This window comes from Littorina saxatilis, linkage group LG5, assembly GCF_037325665.1.
Source record: "Littorina saxatilis isolate snail1 linkage group LG5, US_GU_Lsax_2.0, whole genome shotgun sequence".
NCBI lineage: Eukaryota > Metazoa > Mollusca > Gastropoda > Littorinimorpha > Littorinidae > Littorina > Littorina saxatilis.
The window spans coordinates 28,967,773-28,988,690 of NC_090249.1; the positions used below are offsets into that span (position 1 = coordinate 28,967,773).

The 20,918-nt window shown below is 41.2% G+C and overlaps 1 protein-coding gene across 1 annotated transcript; it reads right to left on the reverse strand.

Annotated features, from left to right (window-relative positions):
- Positions 1 to 250: 250 nt before the first annotated feature.
- Positions 251 to 17,107, reverse strand: LOC138966793 (histone acetyltransferase KAT6B-like). Its single transcript, XM_070339135.1, has 8 exons — positions 16,327 to 17,107; positions 14,910 to 15,174; positions 13,105 to 13,217; positions 12,660 to 12,741; positions 11,374 to 11,595; positions 10,864 to 10,927; positions 8,720 to 8,900; positions 251 to 6,593 (listed from the first exon to the last, which is right to left on the reverse strand). The coding sequence occupies exons 1-8, from the start codon at positions 17,029 to 17,031 to the stop codon at positions 6,453 to 6,455; spliced, it is 1,773 nt and encodes a 590-aa protein (XP_070195236.1). The 5' UTR covers positions 17,032 to 17,107; the 3' UTR covers positions 251 to 6,452.
- Between the last annotated feature and the right edge of the window lie 3,811 nt (positions 17,108 to 20,918).

Consider the following 20,918-nt stretch of genomic DNA (forward strand, 5'->3'; position numbering starts at 1 on the left):
TAACTGTATCAGATTTGTTGTGTAATTTTATGAGCTTTTGAATGTTGTTGCCGTATGCACTTTGTATACAAGCATGCCTCTTCAACACGTTTTGGTTTTCGTGAGGGTATAAAGGTAACATTGATATGAAGTTTAAATACAAGTACAACTGGCCTACACACACACACACACACACACACACACGCACATAACACACAAACACTCACACACATGCAAATCACAATATTATATAAAACTGAAAACCAACTGGTAATTTTCAACTTTTTCTTTTACTACTCAGTCTTAGAATCTCAAACAGAATGAGGCAGAGCGATGTTAAGATATCAAATAACCAAAGGGAAGTAATCGCTCTTAATGCATACGACATGTGTAATAGAGTAAGCGAGAGTTGTACGGAACCTTTTCTCCTGGCACCTGAGAGAATAACAAGCATTGAAATGAACAAGCGACTTTCATCCTCAAAAAAGGATGATCACCGCAAGTTTAAGGACTAAGTCCGGTCGAGAATAAAAGCTGGTTCTTGCATATGACTGTGTACGTAGGTGTTAGTTGGAGTGCCTTAGAGAATGATGAGCATATGAACTTGCGATGATCATCCTTTTTTGAGGATGAAAGTCGCTTGTTCATTTCAATGCTTGTTATTCTCTCAGGTGCCAGGAGAAAAGGTTCCGTACAACTCTCACTTACTCTATTACACATGACATGTCGTATGCATTAAGAGCGATTACTTCCCTTTGGTTATTTGACTACTCAGTCTTGACATGCATGTACTTCACAATATACATCACATCATTTCACACATTACCTCATGATCACGATCATTCAAATCAGTTTTCGTTGTCAGCAAAACAAAAGCACACAAAATAAATTATGAGCCCCATTACTTAATCCAATGTGAGCGCAAAACAGCAGATGTGTCCGAGTTTGGATAAATCTTTTCCCGTGATTCCTGCATTGATAACTCATGCTTTAGAACTACACTCGCCTTAGTATAAACTCTGCATCTCTTTAAAGATGTACATGTGCCTTCCTTGTACAAATAATCATGCACAGCAAGATGTGTGCAGGGTTTTACATGGAATAAGAGCATTCTGCCATGTGGAAAATACTAACAGTCAACATTATGGCTACTTTTTGTGCAAAGTGGGATATTTTGCTCAATTAATTTCAGTCTTGAAACTAATTTGTCTTGCGCTTGAACAAGTACCGTTACATGTACTTGAAAAAGAATACCTGTTGTTTCATTATGGCTCTGCTAGCAAAAGTGAATAGAAACTGCTTGCTGATCATTTAGGCTAACAATTTACCATACATAATTTAAATTAATGTTTTAAATTTAGCATTTGACTCATGATTTTTTCAGATAACAGTACTATAACCCACAGAAATAAAAATAAAACATGTACACATAAATGGTACATGGTAACATTCTGTGCATGGCAACTATTTGTTCACTGGCTGTTTTAAGTCACTGAGCTTCTGAGAATTGTTTTATCGGAGGACAACTGATTACAATCACAAATCTTCATATGGACTACATGATTATGAACAAATACAGACTTATATTAACAGATACATTTTTAGTGAGGACAAAAATACAGTCATATACTGTATCAGATTTGATCCTGTTTAAGACATCCAACAAGTCCATTTGAGAGGAATACACTAATACACAGACAATACAACCAACATCACTTATAACTATCTTTTGTTTGGAAAACTACTTTCCTTTTTGCTTTACAAAAACCTTTTTGCAGTTAGAACACACTGGGTTGCAAACAAACTCTTCCAACCTAATTTCATAAAACGGAGTTTATTACCAAATTTGTTCGAAGGGCTCTCAAATTTATTGTCTATAAGAATGTCAAGTCTACTTAGTCTGACCTTGCAGGGAGGGCATAGCATATATATTTTCTTAAGTATTTAATATGCTTGACACAATAATTACACAGACACGGCAGTGGTTAAAACTGAACACACGAGCGCGCAAGCTACTGGCATCTTTGTAAGTAAAATATACTGGCATAAAAACATTTCAATGCTGACAAACATGATTGTACTCCACAGTGCAGTCAGCACATCAACAGAGGCAATGAAGACATACACAAAGGTCACAATTCTCTGCAGCAGAAAATTCATACAAAGTTCTTTCTTTTCTTTTTTTTTAAATCTAAAAACATTTGCACTTCCAAGAAGGAAACATTACCTACATATCATTTACACGTACATCATTATCACATTACACAAAAAAAATGACATCCATTATCACACCTAAAATGTCCCAGTATCAACTTCAAACACCTGGAAGACAGTTTGAGTTTCTTTAATAAAATGTCCTTCCTGCTTTTAGCAAAGCCTTGTCAGGCATACACGTGCAGAACAGCCACGAATGTAAAGATACATAATTTCCTCTCCATGTAAACTATTGTGGTCGAGTAAACTACCACCCATCCATCCAGGCTTCTAAAAAGGTTACAAAACAGGCTATCAACACCATCACTATCCTTGTTAAAACATGCAACAGGATCAAAGCTTTTCTAGGAAAACAGTCGCTTAGTATGACAATAACAAGTCTAGACAGATTTCTACATCTACTGGAAGTGACTTTGTGTTATTTACCGCACTGCTACTACTAATACCACACACACACACACACACACACACACACACACACACACACACACACACACACACACACACACACAATCGCAGGGATGGCCAAATCGTCCGCCCGGTCGCCAGGGGCAAGTGAAAAATACTCCGGGATAGTAGAAACTGACTGGCAGCTAGGTCAAATTCAAAACAATTTTCGGCTGAACCATTGAGTTTCAAAACGGCAAGTAACAATTTTGAGATTTGGCCATCCCTACAACCAGCTTTCCAGTTGCAAAGCATGGCTATACTGATTGAAAGCATGCGACAGAATTTATTCACACAATCTGCTTTGTCTTAAATAAATTAAATCATACTGCACAAGATCATTTCAATACAGGAATGTACGCCTTAACTCAACTTATAGTGGTAACACATGAAGATGCACAATGATAAATGAATGACTAGGCCCAAACACTTTGTCCATCAGAGCAGAGATTACCACACACACATGCAAATCTGCCAGACATTCTGTCAAGCTTGGGGAAACATTTCGGCCAGGACTGCCCTTACTTCCGGAAATAGCCTAGCTTTTACCGCCACTTTGGCAGGTTTGTCGGAAAAAATGTTTTAGCAACCTCCCTTGCGCTCGCACACACGCATACACACTTAAACATTATCCATAAATCTCACCCACTCTATGAGCCAAAAAAAAGAATATAAAAGTATCACTGAAAATTACAAGCCAGATGAGATGATGTCCTCATCTACTTCAAAAGTTTGTCTTTGGATTTTGTTTCCATGGCAAATACATGAAATACAAAGCATTTGGAAGAAAATTAAATTGTTCATGCACAGCAAACAAAATTTAATTCATATATCTTACAAAACATTTTTCCTCTCTTATAAATAAACCATGTTTCATCTTCAAAATGATAGCTGTTTCTAGATTCAGCCCTGCTGAAGTGCACAGTCAAACCTGAAAGAGTATTAAATCAGTTTTCTTTCAGCATCTGAAGATGCATTTCTTTAGCAAAGTTTAGCCCCTTGACTGCCACAATGCCTCTCGTTTTTTGCTACCATGAAAAAATCAATACTCTGACAGAGGAAACAACCGCTATACATTGTCCTTTGAATTGCAGCAAGATGATTGCCTCCCCTTGAGACCATTTTCTCATGTTTGGAGTCATTGTTACACCTCCTATGTTATGATTTTTCATTGAATGTTTTAACTCAACTCTTGCGGCAGTCAAAGGGTCATCAATACTGCAATAGTTCCACCATATAAAAAAAACGAAAAAGGCATGCAAACACTAAACCAATTCACGCTTCACTGATACTCAAATCCAGCCATAAAGATCGGATGTACTGGAAAATCATCACACTATGTAACACAAGGGACATATTGAAATATCATCACAATATGTCACATATATGATATGATACATACAATTTAGGAGTTCATCCACCTGATCACATGTGATGTCAAAGCAGAGAAGACCTACATCAAGCCCCACTGGCCAAACAATCACGAGGAAAAAAAAGAGAAAAAAATGGCAAAGAGACAAAAGACACAGCGGTGCAGCAGTAACAACATTCTGAACACTGTCTGTAGTTAATGCTGCTTCGTTTCATTAAACACACAGAATACAGAGTACTGAGATCAGTAGAGGAAAATCAAATGCCATTGACCGGGTAGCGTGACTCAGTCGCTGCATGATATCCCCAGGGATAGCACACCACATTTTCTTGAGGAAATTCCAAAGGAAAATAAGCATACAAAAAATAGAACAAAAAAATATGGTTAATTAAACCTTTTAGAAGATACTTTCATTTCCATGTAAACCATCATGTACACCACCACAGATGTGTTCAGCCGTTTACATGCTTCAAGAGCATGGTTCCAATTGGACACATACCAAAAATCTACAGCCTGCATGACTGCTTCCTCTGTAGAGAAGGATATTTTTTGCTGAATTGGTTTTGCAGATCAACAAGTTTGTTGTTGTTTTCTTGGGGGGGGGGGGGGGTGCGGCGGCGGCGTCATTTTTATTACTTTACTGCCCCATCGCTGGGAAATTTGGGTCGCTTCCTCCCAGTGGAAAGCTAACATCAATAGAAATTGCGCTAGCCAGGTGTGTGCGATTACCTATATGTAATCAGCTCCCTGCACTTCTGGCAGAGTGACCAAGACCTTTTACTTGCCACAGCGGGGATGGGACATGAATACCATCTCTGAGTCTGTACATAAAGTTGACCTGTGTCCGTCCCGGCCTGAACTGGAACCCTTGACCCTTGGATCACAAATCTAGTGCTCTCCCAACTGAGCTACCAGGCATCCCTGGTACAGCTGTCAGTTACAAAATTAATGCAGATAAAAATTCTCACTGCACACAGAAAGCAGCCTGGCTGTAGATTTTCAGTATGTGTCCAAACGGAGAGAGGCTCTTATTGCTGGTAAAAGCCTGGAGGAATCTATGGTGATCTACAAATTGGTCCATATGAAAAGGAAGGTAGCCTATAAAGCTGTGGTTTAACTTCCAACTCCGTTCTCTGGTTCACAAAAATGGAATGTGAATTTTCTTCTCAAGATGAAAGAAGTAATACTGGCTGGCTAGGGCAGGCTGACAAGAGTATTTCTAATGATGTTATAATATTATACTGATAGTAATACATTTTCTGCCTTGTTGGTGGGATTTTACAGACATACACAACTGGCAGAAATGTGTAATGCATCTTCTTTCAACAAACATGTTTAGTCAAGACAACTTGCTTTGCACATTTTGAAATTAATTGTGTTTAGTGCTCCTTACTATAGCTACACTGCATAAACTAAACGTCTTTACTGGGAGTTTATATGTTAAATGTAAAAGAGTAGCTTTTTAAATTCTTCACTGACAGGTCATCTAATGATGTAAAAGACTGACTAATGATGTAAGAACCGCAACAATCGGTACATTAGCTCCAGAATTTGTTAATATTGACACACTCCTGACAGGCGATTGAAACGTTTCCATATTTGAAAATAGTGCTATTTTTGTTGCTGTCCAAAGCTATATTGAGAAATCAAACCGCTTTGGGACACCTTAGTTTGATTTTGTTGTTCTCTTTAAATATATTACTTGGGGCCCATCTACTTCTTAATATTTTGTTGTGTTTTTCGTTCTCGTTTTTTATTTTGTATTGACACAGATTGTGTTCGATAATGAAAACAAAGTTTTTCTTATTGTTTTCCTCTTTTTTTCTTTTTTTCTCTTTTTCTTTTCTTTTTTCAAAAAGATTTGTCGCGTTGATTATATTATAAGACTGACTACAGAACCTCCCATAAAACCCCGCTCGTGCAAAACACGAGTGTGCATAGGAGTTGCAGCCCATGAACGCAGAAGAAGAACTACTATGTAAGCATAAGAAATATTTGCACACTGGAAACTGAATTAAAGACAAAGAATCAGCTCATGGGATATGACACTGATAAACTATACTGTAAGCAAGAACACAAGAGCTAGAACAGACACTGCCAAAAGGCAAATCTAACTCATGAAAGCAAGTTTCGATTTCTATCCCTGTGACCTGGAAATAAAACTAGAGAGCTTTCACCCTCAAAGATGATTTTTTTCAAACCTTCTATTATAAAACAGTGCTTTTCTAAGAAGTGATTCAAAAACGAAATTTTGTTCTGGCAACTACTTTGAGTATTCACAGAGCCAAATTTAGCAAGTCAAGCTACAGCAGACCGCCAAGTAATATGATAATAATATCAGCAACCAGTCTGAAAGTGAAAGTCACAAGATTTGTGTTGTGACCTTAAATCATCATAAATAATACCACAGCATGCTTCTTATCTAATGCTGAGCGCAGCATCAAACGTACATGTGAGCGTTGCCGCCTGTACGCATGTTGGTGAGGAAGCGATGGAGTTTCAGCGCTGGGCCGACTTTCAGCGAGAAGTTGGACAGGACCTCCTCCCTCTTCAGACACATCAGCGCTTCGCCATCAATCTCCTGTAAATAAACAAATATATAAATACAACATGTCAGTGTGGTTTCTGTCGCTGTGACTTGAAAGCTTTTCCATATCTAGTTTGCTTCGGTTTTTGCTGTTGTTTTATCTGTTATTTGAATGCTTTGTATGCTCGTTAAATTTTTGCTCGTTTGTTTTGGAATGAAATTACAAAGAGCCTGGAGCCAATTGCTGGGACTCGCGCTATAGAAAAGCTATTTATTATTATTATCATATCTGCCTGAACACAAAGCTTCCAAACAAAAAGAAAACCCGAGAAAGTTGTCTCCCTTGTGTCACGTGTTAGGCAAACGTCTTGCTTTTATTTTGCTTGTTTGTTTTTTTCTCCTGGAGGACTATTATCAAACGTAGTCATTTTATGTACTTGTATAATGCAAGCTTTTGGAGACACTCAAGTGCAGCATCACACGTAAATTCAGTTTGGACAGATTCAAACTACAAGTTTATTGGTACAAGCTAAAAGACAACCAAATATATGCATTGCATGGTAAAATTCTCCTTCACTCATAACTGTAAACACAGTTGGCCATAGGGTATACTTTGAAAAGTTGTCTAATTAGGACATATCATATGTATCACGATCACCCTTGCACATGAAACCTCTGATGAACCAGTCCCTGAAACCTCACTTCCTTGAATGTTTTATACTCAACATTTATGTAGACTATATATCATTTGTAAATTGTATTCTGACCAAAAACGACATTTGACACAGATCAAGACAGCCATTGTTCTACGAGACTGCGCTAGTGGTCGGGTTGAACACCGACTGATGAGATCTGTGTCAAATGTCTTATTTAGGTCAAAAATATAAATAACATGTATCGATCCATATTAGTTAGAATCCTAAAATTAGTTTACAAATCAATAAACACATTTTTGTCGTATCAGCCAGCCATCAATGGCTGCGATCTGCTGGCCGATGTGAATGCGTGATGTATTGTGTAAAAAAAATCCATCTCACACGGCATAAATAAATCCCTGCGCCTTGAATATGTGCGCAATATAAATTGCATAAAAAAATTTTTTTTTTAAATCCCTGCGCTTAGAACTGTACCCACGGAATACGCGCGATATAAGCCTCATATTGATTGATTGATTGATCTAAATAGGAGTTTAAGTCTACCTCTGACATCTCATGGCTCAAAGAAGGAAATACTAATGTTTAATTGATACCTATGAGCGATCTTATTTGATCCCTACCACATTGACAGCAACATGACACCTTCGAGGGACAGACTTCACTGACTCAACCAAAACAATCATTGACAGCAACATGACACCTCAGAGGGACAGACTTCACTGACTCAACCAAAACAATCATTGACAGCAACATGACACCTTAGAGGGACAGACTTCACTGACTCAACCAAAACAATCATTGACAGCAACATGACACCTTAGAGGGACAGACTTCACTGACTCAACCAAAACAATCATTGACAGCAACATGACACCTTCGAGGGACAGACTTCACTGACTCAACCAAAACAATCATTGACAGCAACATGACACCTTAGAGGGACAGACTTCACTGACTCAACCAAAACAATCATTGACAGCAACATGACACCTTAGAGGGACAGACTTCACTGACTCAACCAAAACAATCATTGACAGCAACATGACACCTATTGCCAGACACTGTTGCTTCCTCCTTGCCATCCAAACGGAATTGCCAAGAAGAAGAACAGCAAACCCGGCCGAAGCCGGATAGCAGCCGCCGAAACCGTCACAACGGAAACAAAGACTGCATAGACTGAGGCCGGAAGCCATAAAGCCCGGAGGCCAGCCTATGGTCCCCCCCAGTCTTGACTGACTCAACCAAAACAATCATTGACAGCAACATGACAATTTTGAGGGACAGACTTGACTGACTCAACCAAAACAATCATTGTAACAGTGGAACCCCCTCTTTTGAGACCTTCACAAGTCTGAAAAAATCAAGTCTTAACAAGGAGGGAGTCTAAAACCAGAGGTAAATTGACAGAGTTAATGACAAAAATCTCTGATAAAGCAAGGTCTTCAAACAAAGAAAGTCTCAAATTGGGGGTCTTAAAAGGGGCAGTTCCAATGTATTTCAAAGCCAAACGGCCGAATCTATTACCTCTCTCTTGAGGGCGTCAGCGGCCTCAGCGTAGCAGCCATCAGCATTCCTGACAAACTCGTACACCTGCTCCACAGTCCAGTTGGTGGGGTCAGGGAAATGTTGACCGTCAAACTTGCTGACCTTCTTCACCTTCTGGTCCTCTCGCATCTGCTCTGGTTCGATCCCCAGCATTTCAGCACTGCCGATATAAAAATTACAGTTAGATGCAGCATGGTGAGAATTCTATAAAGTATGCTGCTGTAATGTAACAAAATTCATACAATTGAAGCTGCCCTGGTGACCACCTCTTAATAACGACAACCTGCACACTACCACCACCCCAAAGAAACCCTGACGAGGATCTAGCATATATGATTCACCTTTCAATAACAACCACCTGCCTATGAGGACTCCTTTTAGTTGGTCCTTGGGTGGTATTTGTGAACAAGTTCCACTGGTTTAGTTCCTTAATTTTCAAACGAAGTCTACATGCTATGGCATGCTCAGGCAATAAACCAAATGTTCTCCAATCACTATTACCAAACTCCAAATCTTCGAACCACACCTACCCATCCACCTACCCTCAGCAGCAAAAAGGTCAAGCTGTTTGACTGCAAGGTTAAAAGTTATAACGCCATCTCACATTGGCGCAATTTCCCTTTCAATGACATAACCTCTCTGAAGGCTACTGTTTGTACTGAGACAAGTCTACATGATTGTGTGAAAACAGTATGTATCAAGCTGTCATCAGTGCTCTCAAGGCTTTTGTTTCCACAGAGGCAACTCTACACATGTGAAGACAGTATGTATCAAGCTGCCATCAGTGCTCTCAAGGCTATTGTTAACACAGAGGCAACTCCACACGTGAAGACAGTATGTATCAAGCTGCCATCAGTGCTCTCAAGGCTATCATTTCCACAGAGGCAACTCTACACACATGAAGACAGTATGTATCAAGCTGCCATCAGTGCTCTCAAGGCTATTGTTAACACGGAGACAACTCTACACATGTGAAGACAGTATGTATCAAGCTGCCATCAGTGCTCTCAAGGCTATTGTCAACACAGAGGCAACTCAACACGTGAAGACAGTATGTATCAAGCTGTCATCAGTGCTCTCGTGGCTATTGTTTCCACAGAGGCAACTCTACACATGTGAAGACAGTATGTATCAAGCTGTCATCAGTGCTCTCGTGACTATTGTTAACACAGAGGCAACTCGACATGTGAAGACAGTATGTATCAAGCTGCCATCAGTGCTCTCAAGGCTATTGTTAACACAGAGGCAACTCTACACATGTGAAGACAGTATGTATCAAGCTGCCATCAGTGCTCTCAAGGCTATCATTTCCACAGAGGCAACTCGACACGTGAAGACAGTATGTATCAAGCTGTCATCAGTGCTCTCGTGGCTATTGTTTCCACAGAGACAACTGGACAATTGAAGACAGTATGTATTAAGCTGCCATCAGTGCTCTCAAGGCTATCATTTCCACAGAGGCAACTGTACACATGTGAAGACAGTATGTATCAAGCTGCCATCAGTGCTCTCGTGGCTATTGTTTCCACAGAGGCAACTTGACACGTGAAGACAGTATGTATCAAGCTACCATCAGTGCTCTCAAGGCTATAATTTCCACAGAGGCAACTCTACACACGTGAAGACAGTATGTATCAAGCTCCCATCAGTGCTCTCAAGGCTATCATTTCCACAGAGGCAACTCTACACACGTGAAGACAGTATGTATCATGCTGCCATCAGTGCTCTCAAGGCTATCATTTCCACAGAGGCAACCGTACACACGTGAAGACAGTATGTATCAAGCTGCCATCAGTGCTCTCAAGGCTATCATTTCCACAGAGGCAACTCTACACACGTGAAGACAGTATGTATCAAGCTGCCATCAGTGCTCTCAAGGCTATAATTTCCACAGAGGCAACTCTACACACGTGAAGACAGTATGTATCAAGCTACCATCAGTGCTCTCAAGGCTATAATTTCCACAGAGGCAACTCTACACATGTGAAGACAGTATATGTATCAAGCTGCCATCAGTGCTCTCAAGGCTATTGTTTCCACAGAGGCAACTCTGCACGTGAAGACAGTATGTATCAAGCTGCAGCCGATAAGAAGAATGCTAAGTATGGAACCATTGAACTCACCTGGCTTTGTCCAGGTCCCACAAAGGTGAGGCACTGGGAGTGGGTGGGAATGAGGTGTTCTTGGCTGCAACACAGAAAACCACATAGTACAGTTTGGAAAAGATGACACAAAAACACATATTTCCATTTGTAGTCAAGGCACATAGTAATAATGGTACTCTCACTGCACACATCCAAAACAGGCTAAAAGAGGTGAGGGAGGGCGGGTCAAAAGAAAGAGGGACAGACTAAGTGCAAACAAAAGATAATTGATACACGTTGAAAGACTTACAAAGAGAAAACTGCCTTATGGAACAAAGCTTTCAGAATGTTCAAAACTTACCGTCAGAAAAGAAAAAGAGAACTTGAAAGATCGGAACTGGACTGGTCAAGATTCAACAAACACAGGCTACAAACAAATGCGCCAAAAGTAACAGAGTAAGAGCAAAACTAGAAAGGAATATGCCAAGAAGAATCACAGAATCATCACATAAACAGATTAAAGAAGACAAAAAAACTGTGAACACTAACCAGCTTTCACAGCAGGAAGAATAGAATCGGAGTTATCTTCCTCTGGTTCATCGCCATCCTCACCATTGTTTTCTTCAGCCTCCTCGTGCACATCCTCTTTGATTGAGTTTGCGTCCTCGCTACCACAGTCCAAGGATGACGACGTTTCCTCCCTTTCCATTGCTGAAGCCGTCATCTCTGTCTTCAGCTCTATCCCTGTGCACCTCATACACAGCCAGTCCTCTGAAATAGAAGAGCTATTGTGTGAGACAGGATAAGAGCTATTGTGTGAGACAGGAAAGAGAAATTGTGTGAGACAGGAAAGAGATATTGTGTGATACAGGAAAGAGCTATTGTGTGAGAGTGAGACAGGAAAGAGCTATTGTGTGATACAGGAAAGAGCTATTGTGTGATACAGGAAAGAGCTATTGTGTGAGAGTGAGACAGGAAAGAGCTATTGTGTGAGACAGGAAAGAGCTATTGTGTGAGACAGGAAAGAGCTATTGTGTGAGACAGGAAAGAGCTATTGTGTGAGACCGGAAAGAGCTATTGTGTGAGACAGGAAAGAGCTATTTTGTGAGACAGGAAAGAGCTATTGTGTGAGACAGAAAAGCTTCAGTGTGATTTGAGGGAGTAGCAATAAAGCTTGGCAACTGCTAAAAATGAAGCTCATTCATGAAGCTTATATGATTCTCATTTTTAATTCATTAACCTACATATTCTCAAATGAATGTGTGAGTAAGAGGAGAATAAGAGAGACAGACAGCCAGACAGAGAATGTGAGAGACAGAAAGAAGGAACGCACGCAAAAGAATATGACGTCATAATTCATCATGACAATTTTATACATAACACTACATCCCGTGCCGTCATTTAGTACTTTCATCATACCATCCTGAAGAAGGCTGGCTGATTGTCGTTGACGAAATATTGATAAAGAAAGACCTAACCTGGTTACTGTTGTGTCCTCTTTGTTTAAATGTCTACACATTCTCAGTATACAATGTAATTTGTCTCTCAGACACACAACCCTTGAGAAACTGCTAGGTACTGGTCATTTCTGCTCTCACAAAATCACAACAATCTGTGTGACACTGTGACACCACAGTGCTACCAAGACCCCAGGAAAAGACACAGGGCATAGGTCAAAAAAATGACAGAATAACAAGATAAAGGAGTGGACTAAGTTACTAGAAACCACACATGAAGACTGGACCCTACAAGTGACTACAAACATGAAACATGGAAATAAGCAGTGTGCAACTCCCCTGTGCAGAACCGGCCCCCACACTTTCCATGATACTAACCTTTTGGTTTCTTGCGCATGATGGGCTTGTGGCATGACTTGTGGTAGGCAAGGTCACAACCATTGCAGGTCATTGGGGAAGGCTGCACAAGAGCAAAAATTGCATGTCATTACAATAATTACTCTTCCATTTAAATAACTGTTAGGGGTTCAATCACATCTTCTTAATGCATAACAGAACCCTGACAGTAAGAAATTAAAATAATAGGGATGCACAGGCCTGGCAGCTTTTCGCAAGATGCTAGCCAGCTGTTGTCACTCAGGCATGGGAATCGTAAAACAATCTTATGTTTATTATCAGCTTTTGGCTTCAAAGAGACAACTTCCAACAGCAGCTTGAGCAGCACATAGAGACCCTGGGAGGACAAACCAACATATACAACTTTTTCATTGCAAGAAATACTAACTCTTCAAGTTATAAGAGGCAACAAGTTTTGTCTACTTACAGTTCTGAGCAAGAGGTCGCACTTGGCACACTTCTTGCACGTCACACAGCGCCATGTATCACGGTCAATCTTGGCCAGCAGTTCTTCACAGTAACTCAGGCAGGATGGGTGAGCTGAAACAATCGCACCAACAAATGAAGAACCTGCCAGTTAGCATGTAGCCTTCTTCTTACCTTGAAGTTGAACCACAAATCTTTAGACATCAACTTATGTTCATGTAAAGTTGAGAAAAACAGGCATGGGAATTGGAAAAAGTAAAAAAGGCTGAAAATGTGTAAGTAATATCAAAATCGACGGCGCGATGCGCCTAGCCTGGTCCGGGGGCATGCTCCCCCAGAAAAAATTCTCCAAAGAACCCAAATTGTGCAATTTGGTGTCATCTGAGCTCCAAGTTTGCCATTAAATTCAGTTTTTAGAACCATTTTTGCCTCCCCCATTTATTTTTTCGGCGGACACTTTTGCCTTTTCGGCGGAACAAAAAAAATATTCGGCGGAAATTTGCCTTTCGGCGGACAATTCCCATGCCTGGAAAAAATACCCAGTCGACTCTGACTAAATGTGTAAGTATGTCTAATTCTTTCTCTGCCGGCCAAGAATATATTTGGAATTGGTATTTATTAGGCAAAAAAAAAAAAAAAGGTCTGTTTACGGTAACATAGGCCCAAAAAATAGGGTCGGTAGGTCGGGAATGGTTTTTTTTTTTTTTGTTTTTCCAAAAAACCATATTTTTACGTTATTTTGCAAAAAAAACCAAAAGATTTTTTTTTATTTTTATTTTTTTTTTAAATTTTTTTTCCCAAATGCCAAAAAAAAGGCTAGGGTCGCGCGAAAAAAATAGGGTCGGTCGGGTTACCGTAAACAGACCTATTTTTTTTTTTGGCCTTAATTAAATAAATGTATATAAAATGTCTCAGTTAAATAAAAAAAATATCACTCGCATAACATCGTTTAACTACTGGTACCCAGCTCCGGAGAATAGCCAAGCTACAAGAAATGCTGGTATGTTTCAACTTACATTCCTACTTCTGTTTGGATTGAAAACAGGCTCATAAAGATCAAGACCCAAAGAGTTCTAACAAAATTGTAGTTCCTCCCAAACGGTAGGAAACTGCAGTGAGTTGTCCACAACTGGCACAAGCATTAACAGTAATAACACATCCCAACAATTATGAAGACTGAAAAAAAACCAAGCAAATCCTTCTGCAAATTCAAGCTATGAGATGACTGTTTGTTGAAAACTGGCTACAAATGAAATCACCATTGATGCGCAATCCCAGATTACGTACCAAACATAGATTTTGTCCTTGGAAGCCAAAACTGGGTATAAAGTCAGACATAAGACAGAGCTGGATATAAAAATTCCCAGAACACACCAAGTATTGAACACTGTGATATATGTATGTCTATATACGACAGGCGCAGTAGCGGAGTGGATAAGACATCGGCCTCCTAATCGGAAGGCCGTAAGTTCAAATCCCGGCCACAGCCGCCTGGTGGGTTAAGGGTGGAGATTTTTCCGATCTTCCAGGTCAACTTATGTGCAGACCTGCTAGTGCCATATCCCCCTTCCTGTGTACACGCAAGCACGAGACCAAGTGCGCGCAGAAAAGATCCTGTAATCCATGTCCGAGTTCGGTGGGTTATAGAAACACGAAAATACCTAGCATGCTTCCCCCAAAATCGGTGTATGCTGCCTGAATAGCAGGGTAAAAACGGTCATACACGTAAAAATCCACTCGTGCAAAAACATAAGTGAACGTGGGAGTTTCAGCCCATGAACGAAGAAGAAGAAGAAGTATGTATACCTTTCATCTGGCAACCACAGCACACAAGCATCTCTGCCTCTTGGCCCTCATGACGACTGGGGATCTCCATCTGGTGCACTTCATTGCACAGTCGAAACATGCCTGCAAGTCTGTACTCCTCCTCAAAGGGGACTTTCTCTTTCTTTACTTTGGGTTCCTGCTTGACAGCCGGTGGGTCCATGGGCTGGTTTTGCAGGTTCGATTGTTTCCGCGACTTCTTGATTGGTGGCAGTTCATAGATTTCATCCTTGTACTTGTTGATTCTCTGTGAACACATGTATCTCAAGACTATAAAACACATTAGTTTGTGTACACAGGGTTTCATCTACTGGTGCGCCCTGCGCCATTGGCGCATTAAATCTGAAAATGTCCCATCACAATTCCCTTCAGTGCGTCTAAGGGCGCATTGAGATTATACGTACCACTGCGCCACCAAATGTACACTTTACATAAGATTACACACACACACTAACACACACACACACACAGAGATAACACGATATAGCGGCTAATTCTGATGACATCATATTGCACCATTTTGCATCTTTGGTCAAAAACGTGTACATGCATCTTTGACGCCTTTTGCCTTCGACTATGTCCCATCCGAATTTAGTTGAGTGGGACAAATGTCCCATTGCCGTTTTCTCCCAGGCTAAACCCGGTGTACAAATACAGTTTACCTGAATTTGTTTTACCTCAAACAGCTTCTTTTGTCTTTTCCCTGTCCTCTCCGAGCCCTACTAAGCATAATATGCAAGAAGGATTAAACAAGTGTTATAATTTATTTCATCCTGCTCCTTCTAAACAAGACCGAAAGCAGTGGTGTCACATAATAATAATAATAATAATAATAATAATAATAATAAATGAGCATTTATATAGCGCAACATCATAACTTTACAATTATGCTCTTTGCGCTTGTATGCTGTATGCTGAATGAACATTAACATGTATGCTGAATGAACATTAACATGTATGCTGAATGAACATTAACATGTATGCTGAATGAACATTAACATTTTATGACCCTCACTATGTATGATGTTAATGTTACATTGTACCAACTGAAGCCATCAGGACAAATACCATCACATCATTCTCATGCAGGTAGCTGGTCACACAAATGGCAGAGGAAACGTGAGAACTGGGAGCACTGCTTCCTACTTCTTGATCCCACCTTACTCTCATCTTCAATTCACTTACTGAAAGCAGTCACACTAGACATAGCAGCATATCACACACAGATTGGTGATCACTCAAGTTTATGGTCAAATCTGAGCTAAAATACAAACAGCAGCGTTTGTGATTGTGAACCCATTGTAGTTTCTTTGTTGTGAACCAATTCCACTTGTGTGAAGTTCTGTCCTCATCAAGAACTTGTCACAGACATCAAGCATGAGTAAAAATTGAAACAAACCTTTCTGCCTGAAGGGGGCCGCTGTCGTTTATCATCAATATAAGAGTTGGTGGATTCCGATGGGGTTGTGCTGCTGATTATCTGCACCAAGGGCTTTTCTTCCAGATCAGGTTCTGACTTTCCTTGGCTCGGGGGACTTGCGCTCTTCTGTCGCGGCGTTATCTTCACACGCCTGCCCACCGTGTACGTCCCATCCTCTGGACTTTTCTTCAGCGTGTTGGTCTCAACTTCACGAGTAAGTACCTCGAACAAAGCATCCCCGCTAAGGTGGCATGAGTTCTCCCCATTCTGCTTTTTGAACCAAGCTTCGATCTCTTCTGTGGTGGCACCTCTTTCGCCAGTTTTGACAGGAGCGGCGGTGCGGCCGTCTGGCGTGTTGAAGTCGGATTTTGACCGACCCTCGATGATTGCGTCGATTGCTCCTTGAATCTTGGCTACAAGGGCGTTGGTGTTCATTATGTGACCGGCTACATGGCCTCTCTTCCACTTGGAAGCGTCTCTGTAGCTCATGCTACCCTTGTACTCAACCTTTATCACGATTCCCATGTCCATCAGATGGTCAATACAACGTGTTGTCTCATGGATAGCGCAGTTGTGTCTCCGTTTCAACTGGTTGCAGATTCGATGCAGATCGGGCCGTGCTTTGCGGGCCCTCAGATGTTCGATCGCGTTGAGAATATGTCGTTTGATGTATGGAGAAGCCATTCCGCAACAGTTTGCCAGTTTAAAGCAAAATTTCACTGAGAATATCACAAAACACTGTGTACCACCGTTTTATCTTTCTTCGCCGTCAGCGTACAAAGATAAATTGCGCATGCGCGAGGACCTGGCGAAAGGTTTCATCCAATCAACGCTCATGATTGAAATACCGACAACACATGCAGGGGGTGTGTTTTCTTGCTGTAACCGAAAAATAACATAGAAGCAGCACAATACACGATCACAGAACTACAAACTTTCGATATGTCATTCACTCGTAATGTGTGATGTTTGAATCAAAAGTTACAAGATGGACAATGTTGATATTTTCTTGGCAAATGTCATGTGGGTTTTATTATTGTGCAGTGCGCGCAAGCAGGTGCTCTTGAAAGGCGGTGGAAGAGGGAGGTCCCTCGAGGTCGCGTACGTAGGTTCAAAACTAAACTTTGTGTTCAGTTTTAATCGTGCGTTTATCAATCAAAAGTTAAACGAATAAAGCACGATAACAAGCAATGTGATCGATCGGAAGATGCAAATGACTGCATTAGGTTTGAATCCCTTCCAAGGTTTGTCGGTTCTCTGCCGATACACACCGCCTTCAGTGGGTCAGTCGAGGAAGCGGTGGCTAGTCATTTTCGCTCCCCCCCCCCCCCCCCCCCTTTTTTTTTTTTTTGGCGCAAACTACATTCGATCCCAGGGGTCATCAATGGTGATATATGTATTAAATGGAATTCCTTATCATATCCGTGAGAGTTCCGACACTGACAAAGCCAAATCGAAACAGAGAGAAAACTGAAAACGCATCCGTCACAATGTCACGCCGGTGTAACACGAGAAAATTACTCCCACGAGATTTTTACTCCGGAGTAAACATTTCGGGTGCGTTGGCGAGGAGTTGTTGCGGCCCTATGCTCCACAGGGAGTCTACAGGAATAAGTCAACACGAGTTCCACTGATGGCCATGTGTACGAAGTTGTTACTCCCTTGTCCCCTGTTAGTCTTGGTGGTGGAAGGGTTGGAGGGAGGGTAGCGCGACATTCGTTTGCGCGAGATCACATACTGGCATTACCCCTTCGCCCGCATCCCATTTTCGCGTACGAGATTTTTACTGGAAGTTAAAAAAAATGGGGAGTAACAGTTTCGTGGAAGGAGTAATTTTTTCGTGCCTTGGGGAGTTCTTTTCTCGTACGAAAAATTTACTCGGAGTAAGAATTTCGTACGAAAATTTTACTCCGGAGTAAATTTTTCGTGGAGTAAATATTTCCTGTTACACCGGGCCCTGGATCGTGGAACGCCTAGTTCTGTCCACCGCAGGTACTACACACTTTTATGTCCCCCGCACGCGGAAGCAGAGTTGAAATATCGCAAAAGAATTGTATGTTATGGCAGATCACATTATTTATTATATATATTCGGCGAAGCAGAATTGCCTAGGCTATAAGTACTTAGGTCTTGTTGTGTACTCGTGAACAGTGGCGTTCGATTTTCTGCCGAAGTCAGTGAAAATTATGCTGAGAGGTCTCAATTTCTTACAAATTAACCCAGAACTACCATTTGAATCACTATTCTAATACTCACAGTTCAATCTTCCATACCCTGCAGACTTGTATGCGCGTTTTGGGGCACCAGCATCGCAGATAAGCTGCTCTAATCTAGCGTTATTTTGTGGCAGTACTCGATTCTCAGTGGGAAAGGTCCCCCGCAGACACCAGATAAAGTCCCCCGCATTTTTGCCGTAGTACGGTGCTACGCTCCCCCCCCCCCCCCCCCCCCCCCCCAGCGACCACCCCGACTAACTGCCGGGGAGGTTGAGTGTCTGCGGGTAGCTGATCGACAGTTACCTGGATATCAGTTATCAAAGGAAACAACTTGAGCACTTTTCTGGAGAGTGTACTCTTTTGAGAGAGAGAGAGAGAGACTGAGAGAGAGAGAGAGAGAGAGAGAGAGAGAGAGAGAGAGAGAGAGAGAGAGAGAGAGAGAGAGAGAGAGAGAGAGAGAGAGAGAGAGAGAGAGAGGATAGTATTGAGAAGAAAAATAAGCTCCAAAAGCAGTATGTACGAGGCAAAATCTTTGCTGTGTTTGGGAGAACGAACGTAGCGCGCAGTGTGATGTCAAAATATCGCGCCTTTCAAAATGACGTCATGTGCCTGTTCCAAACTAGAGCTAGTGTAAAATCAAAACAGGCTAATTACTGAAGCATCATTTCCTTTTAAAGATTGTCTTCATTTTAAGCGATTTTTCTGCGCCGAACACCATAAAACTATATTTGTTTTGGAATCAGCACATGATAAGGAATGGAGGAATGATATTTGTTTGTTCTTTCATCTCACAATTAAGAAAGTCGCTATTTAACGGGTTTCTTCATTTTAAGTCCATTTTTCAATCCAACACAACAAAACTGTATATTTTTGGATACAGGAGCAATTCAGAATACAAACCTGAGCGATCGAGAAGAAGAAGAGAATACAATAATGTCACCTTTGTGATTGAAATATCGAAAAAATCAACTAATTTTGAGTGAATATTTCATAATCGAATGTGTAAGGTACCAAGATGAAATGCAATCCCCTAGTCCGGACCAAGTCAAAGATCATGTGACGAACATTGCAAACAAATTGATGAAAAGCAGCAGCTGTTAGAGTGCCGCCTCAACTTTGGCAAACGGTCAAACGGTCAAATATGACGTCATCAAATAGCCATATCCAAAATCGGCGAAATTGTTTCAAGCAAACGCTCTCAAAAATGTCTGTACCAAATGTCATCAAAATCTATCAAGTAGTTTTCGAGAAAAGCTTTTCACAGACAGACAGACATACACCCACACAGGCACACATACGTACGTACATTACTTGACTGAAGGTAAAAAGAGACAGAGTTGAGTGTGTTTATGTTATTTTAATCTGCTCTGTTAAAACGCACAGTCCTTAAAGTACAAACGGATCTCATCCTCTAAAGTCTTGCATGACTGTAATATTATCCCTCTGGACTCAAAGCAAAAAGCAACAACCTCACAGCTTTCTGTGTGAAGTGGACATATATTTATGTGCAATAATTTCACACACACACACCCACACACACACACACACACACACACACACACTCACACACACACACACACACACACACACACACACACACACACACACACACACACACACACACTAAAACAATGGTTGATCGGTGTCTTATTGCTCGTTCCAAATGTTGGAGTGCATCTGAAGATGTCAGATGCCAATCACATCCATAATTAGTGGATCTGGACAATAACCACAGCTGTATGCATTTTTTTTTCTTTCTGATAAACATAACGGCGGGGGGTTTTACCCTAGTCAGTGTTGCGGAAACTGGCTGATCCAATGCAAAAAAAAGTACTGGTCAGTATGATATAAACTTCAATACAAGAAAGTCTGGTTATCTACTATTTTAAGGCATCTATTTGGAGACACCTACCACGTGGTTATTCTTGCGGGGGACATAAAAGTGTGTAGCGCCTGCGGTGGACACAACTAGGCGTTCCACGATCCAATGTTGGCGGCCTTGGGGAGCGGTATGACCACTTATAGTTGATGGGGATGTCTCAGTGCAAACTGTCTGCCGTTGAAAATGTCACCCGGACAATCTGTGCTAGCGCAGATATAATCTCTTGTTGCTTACAAAAAAAACTTCGATCAGCTTCCAGTTAGTGGTGTAAGTTGTTGTTTGGTCGCTGTCAGTTTGCTTTTGACTGGTTGAATTCTATCAGTCTGAGTACGCCGATCACTTTTTTTTCCGGCCAAGATCATTTTTCTCGCAGACCTTGTTTAGTCTCGCATAAACTTCACAGTGACTATCCCCCCCCCCACCCCCCACCCCCACCCCCCCCACCCCCTCTCCCAAATGCGGCCGCATGGATA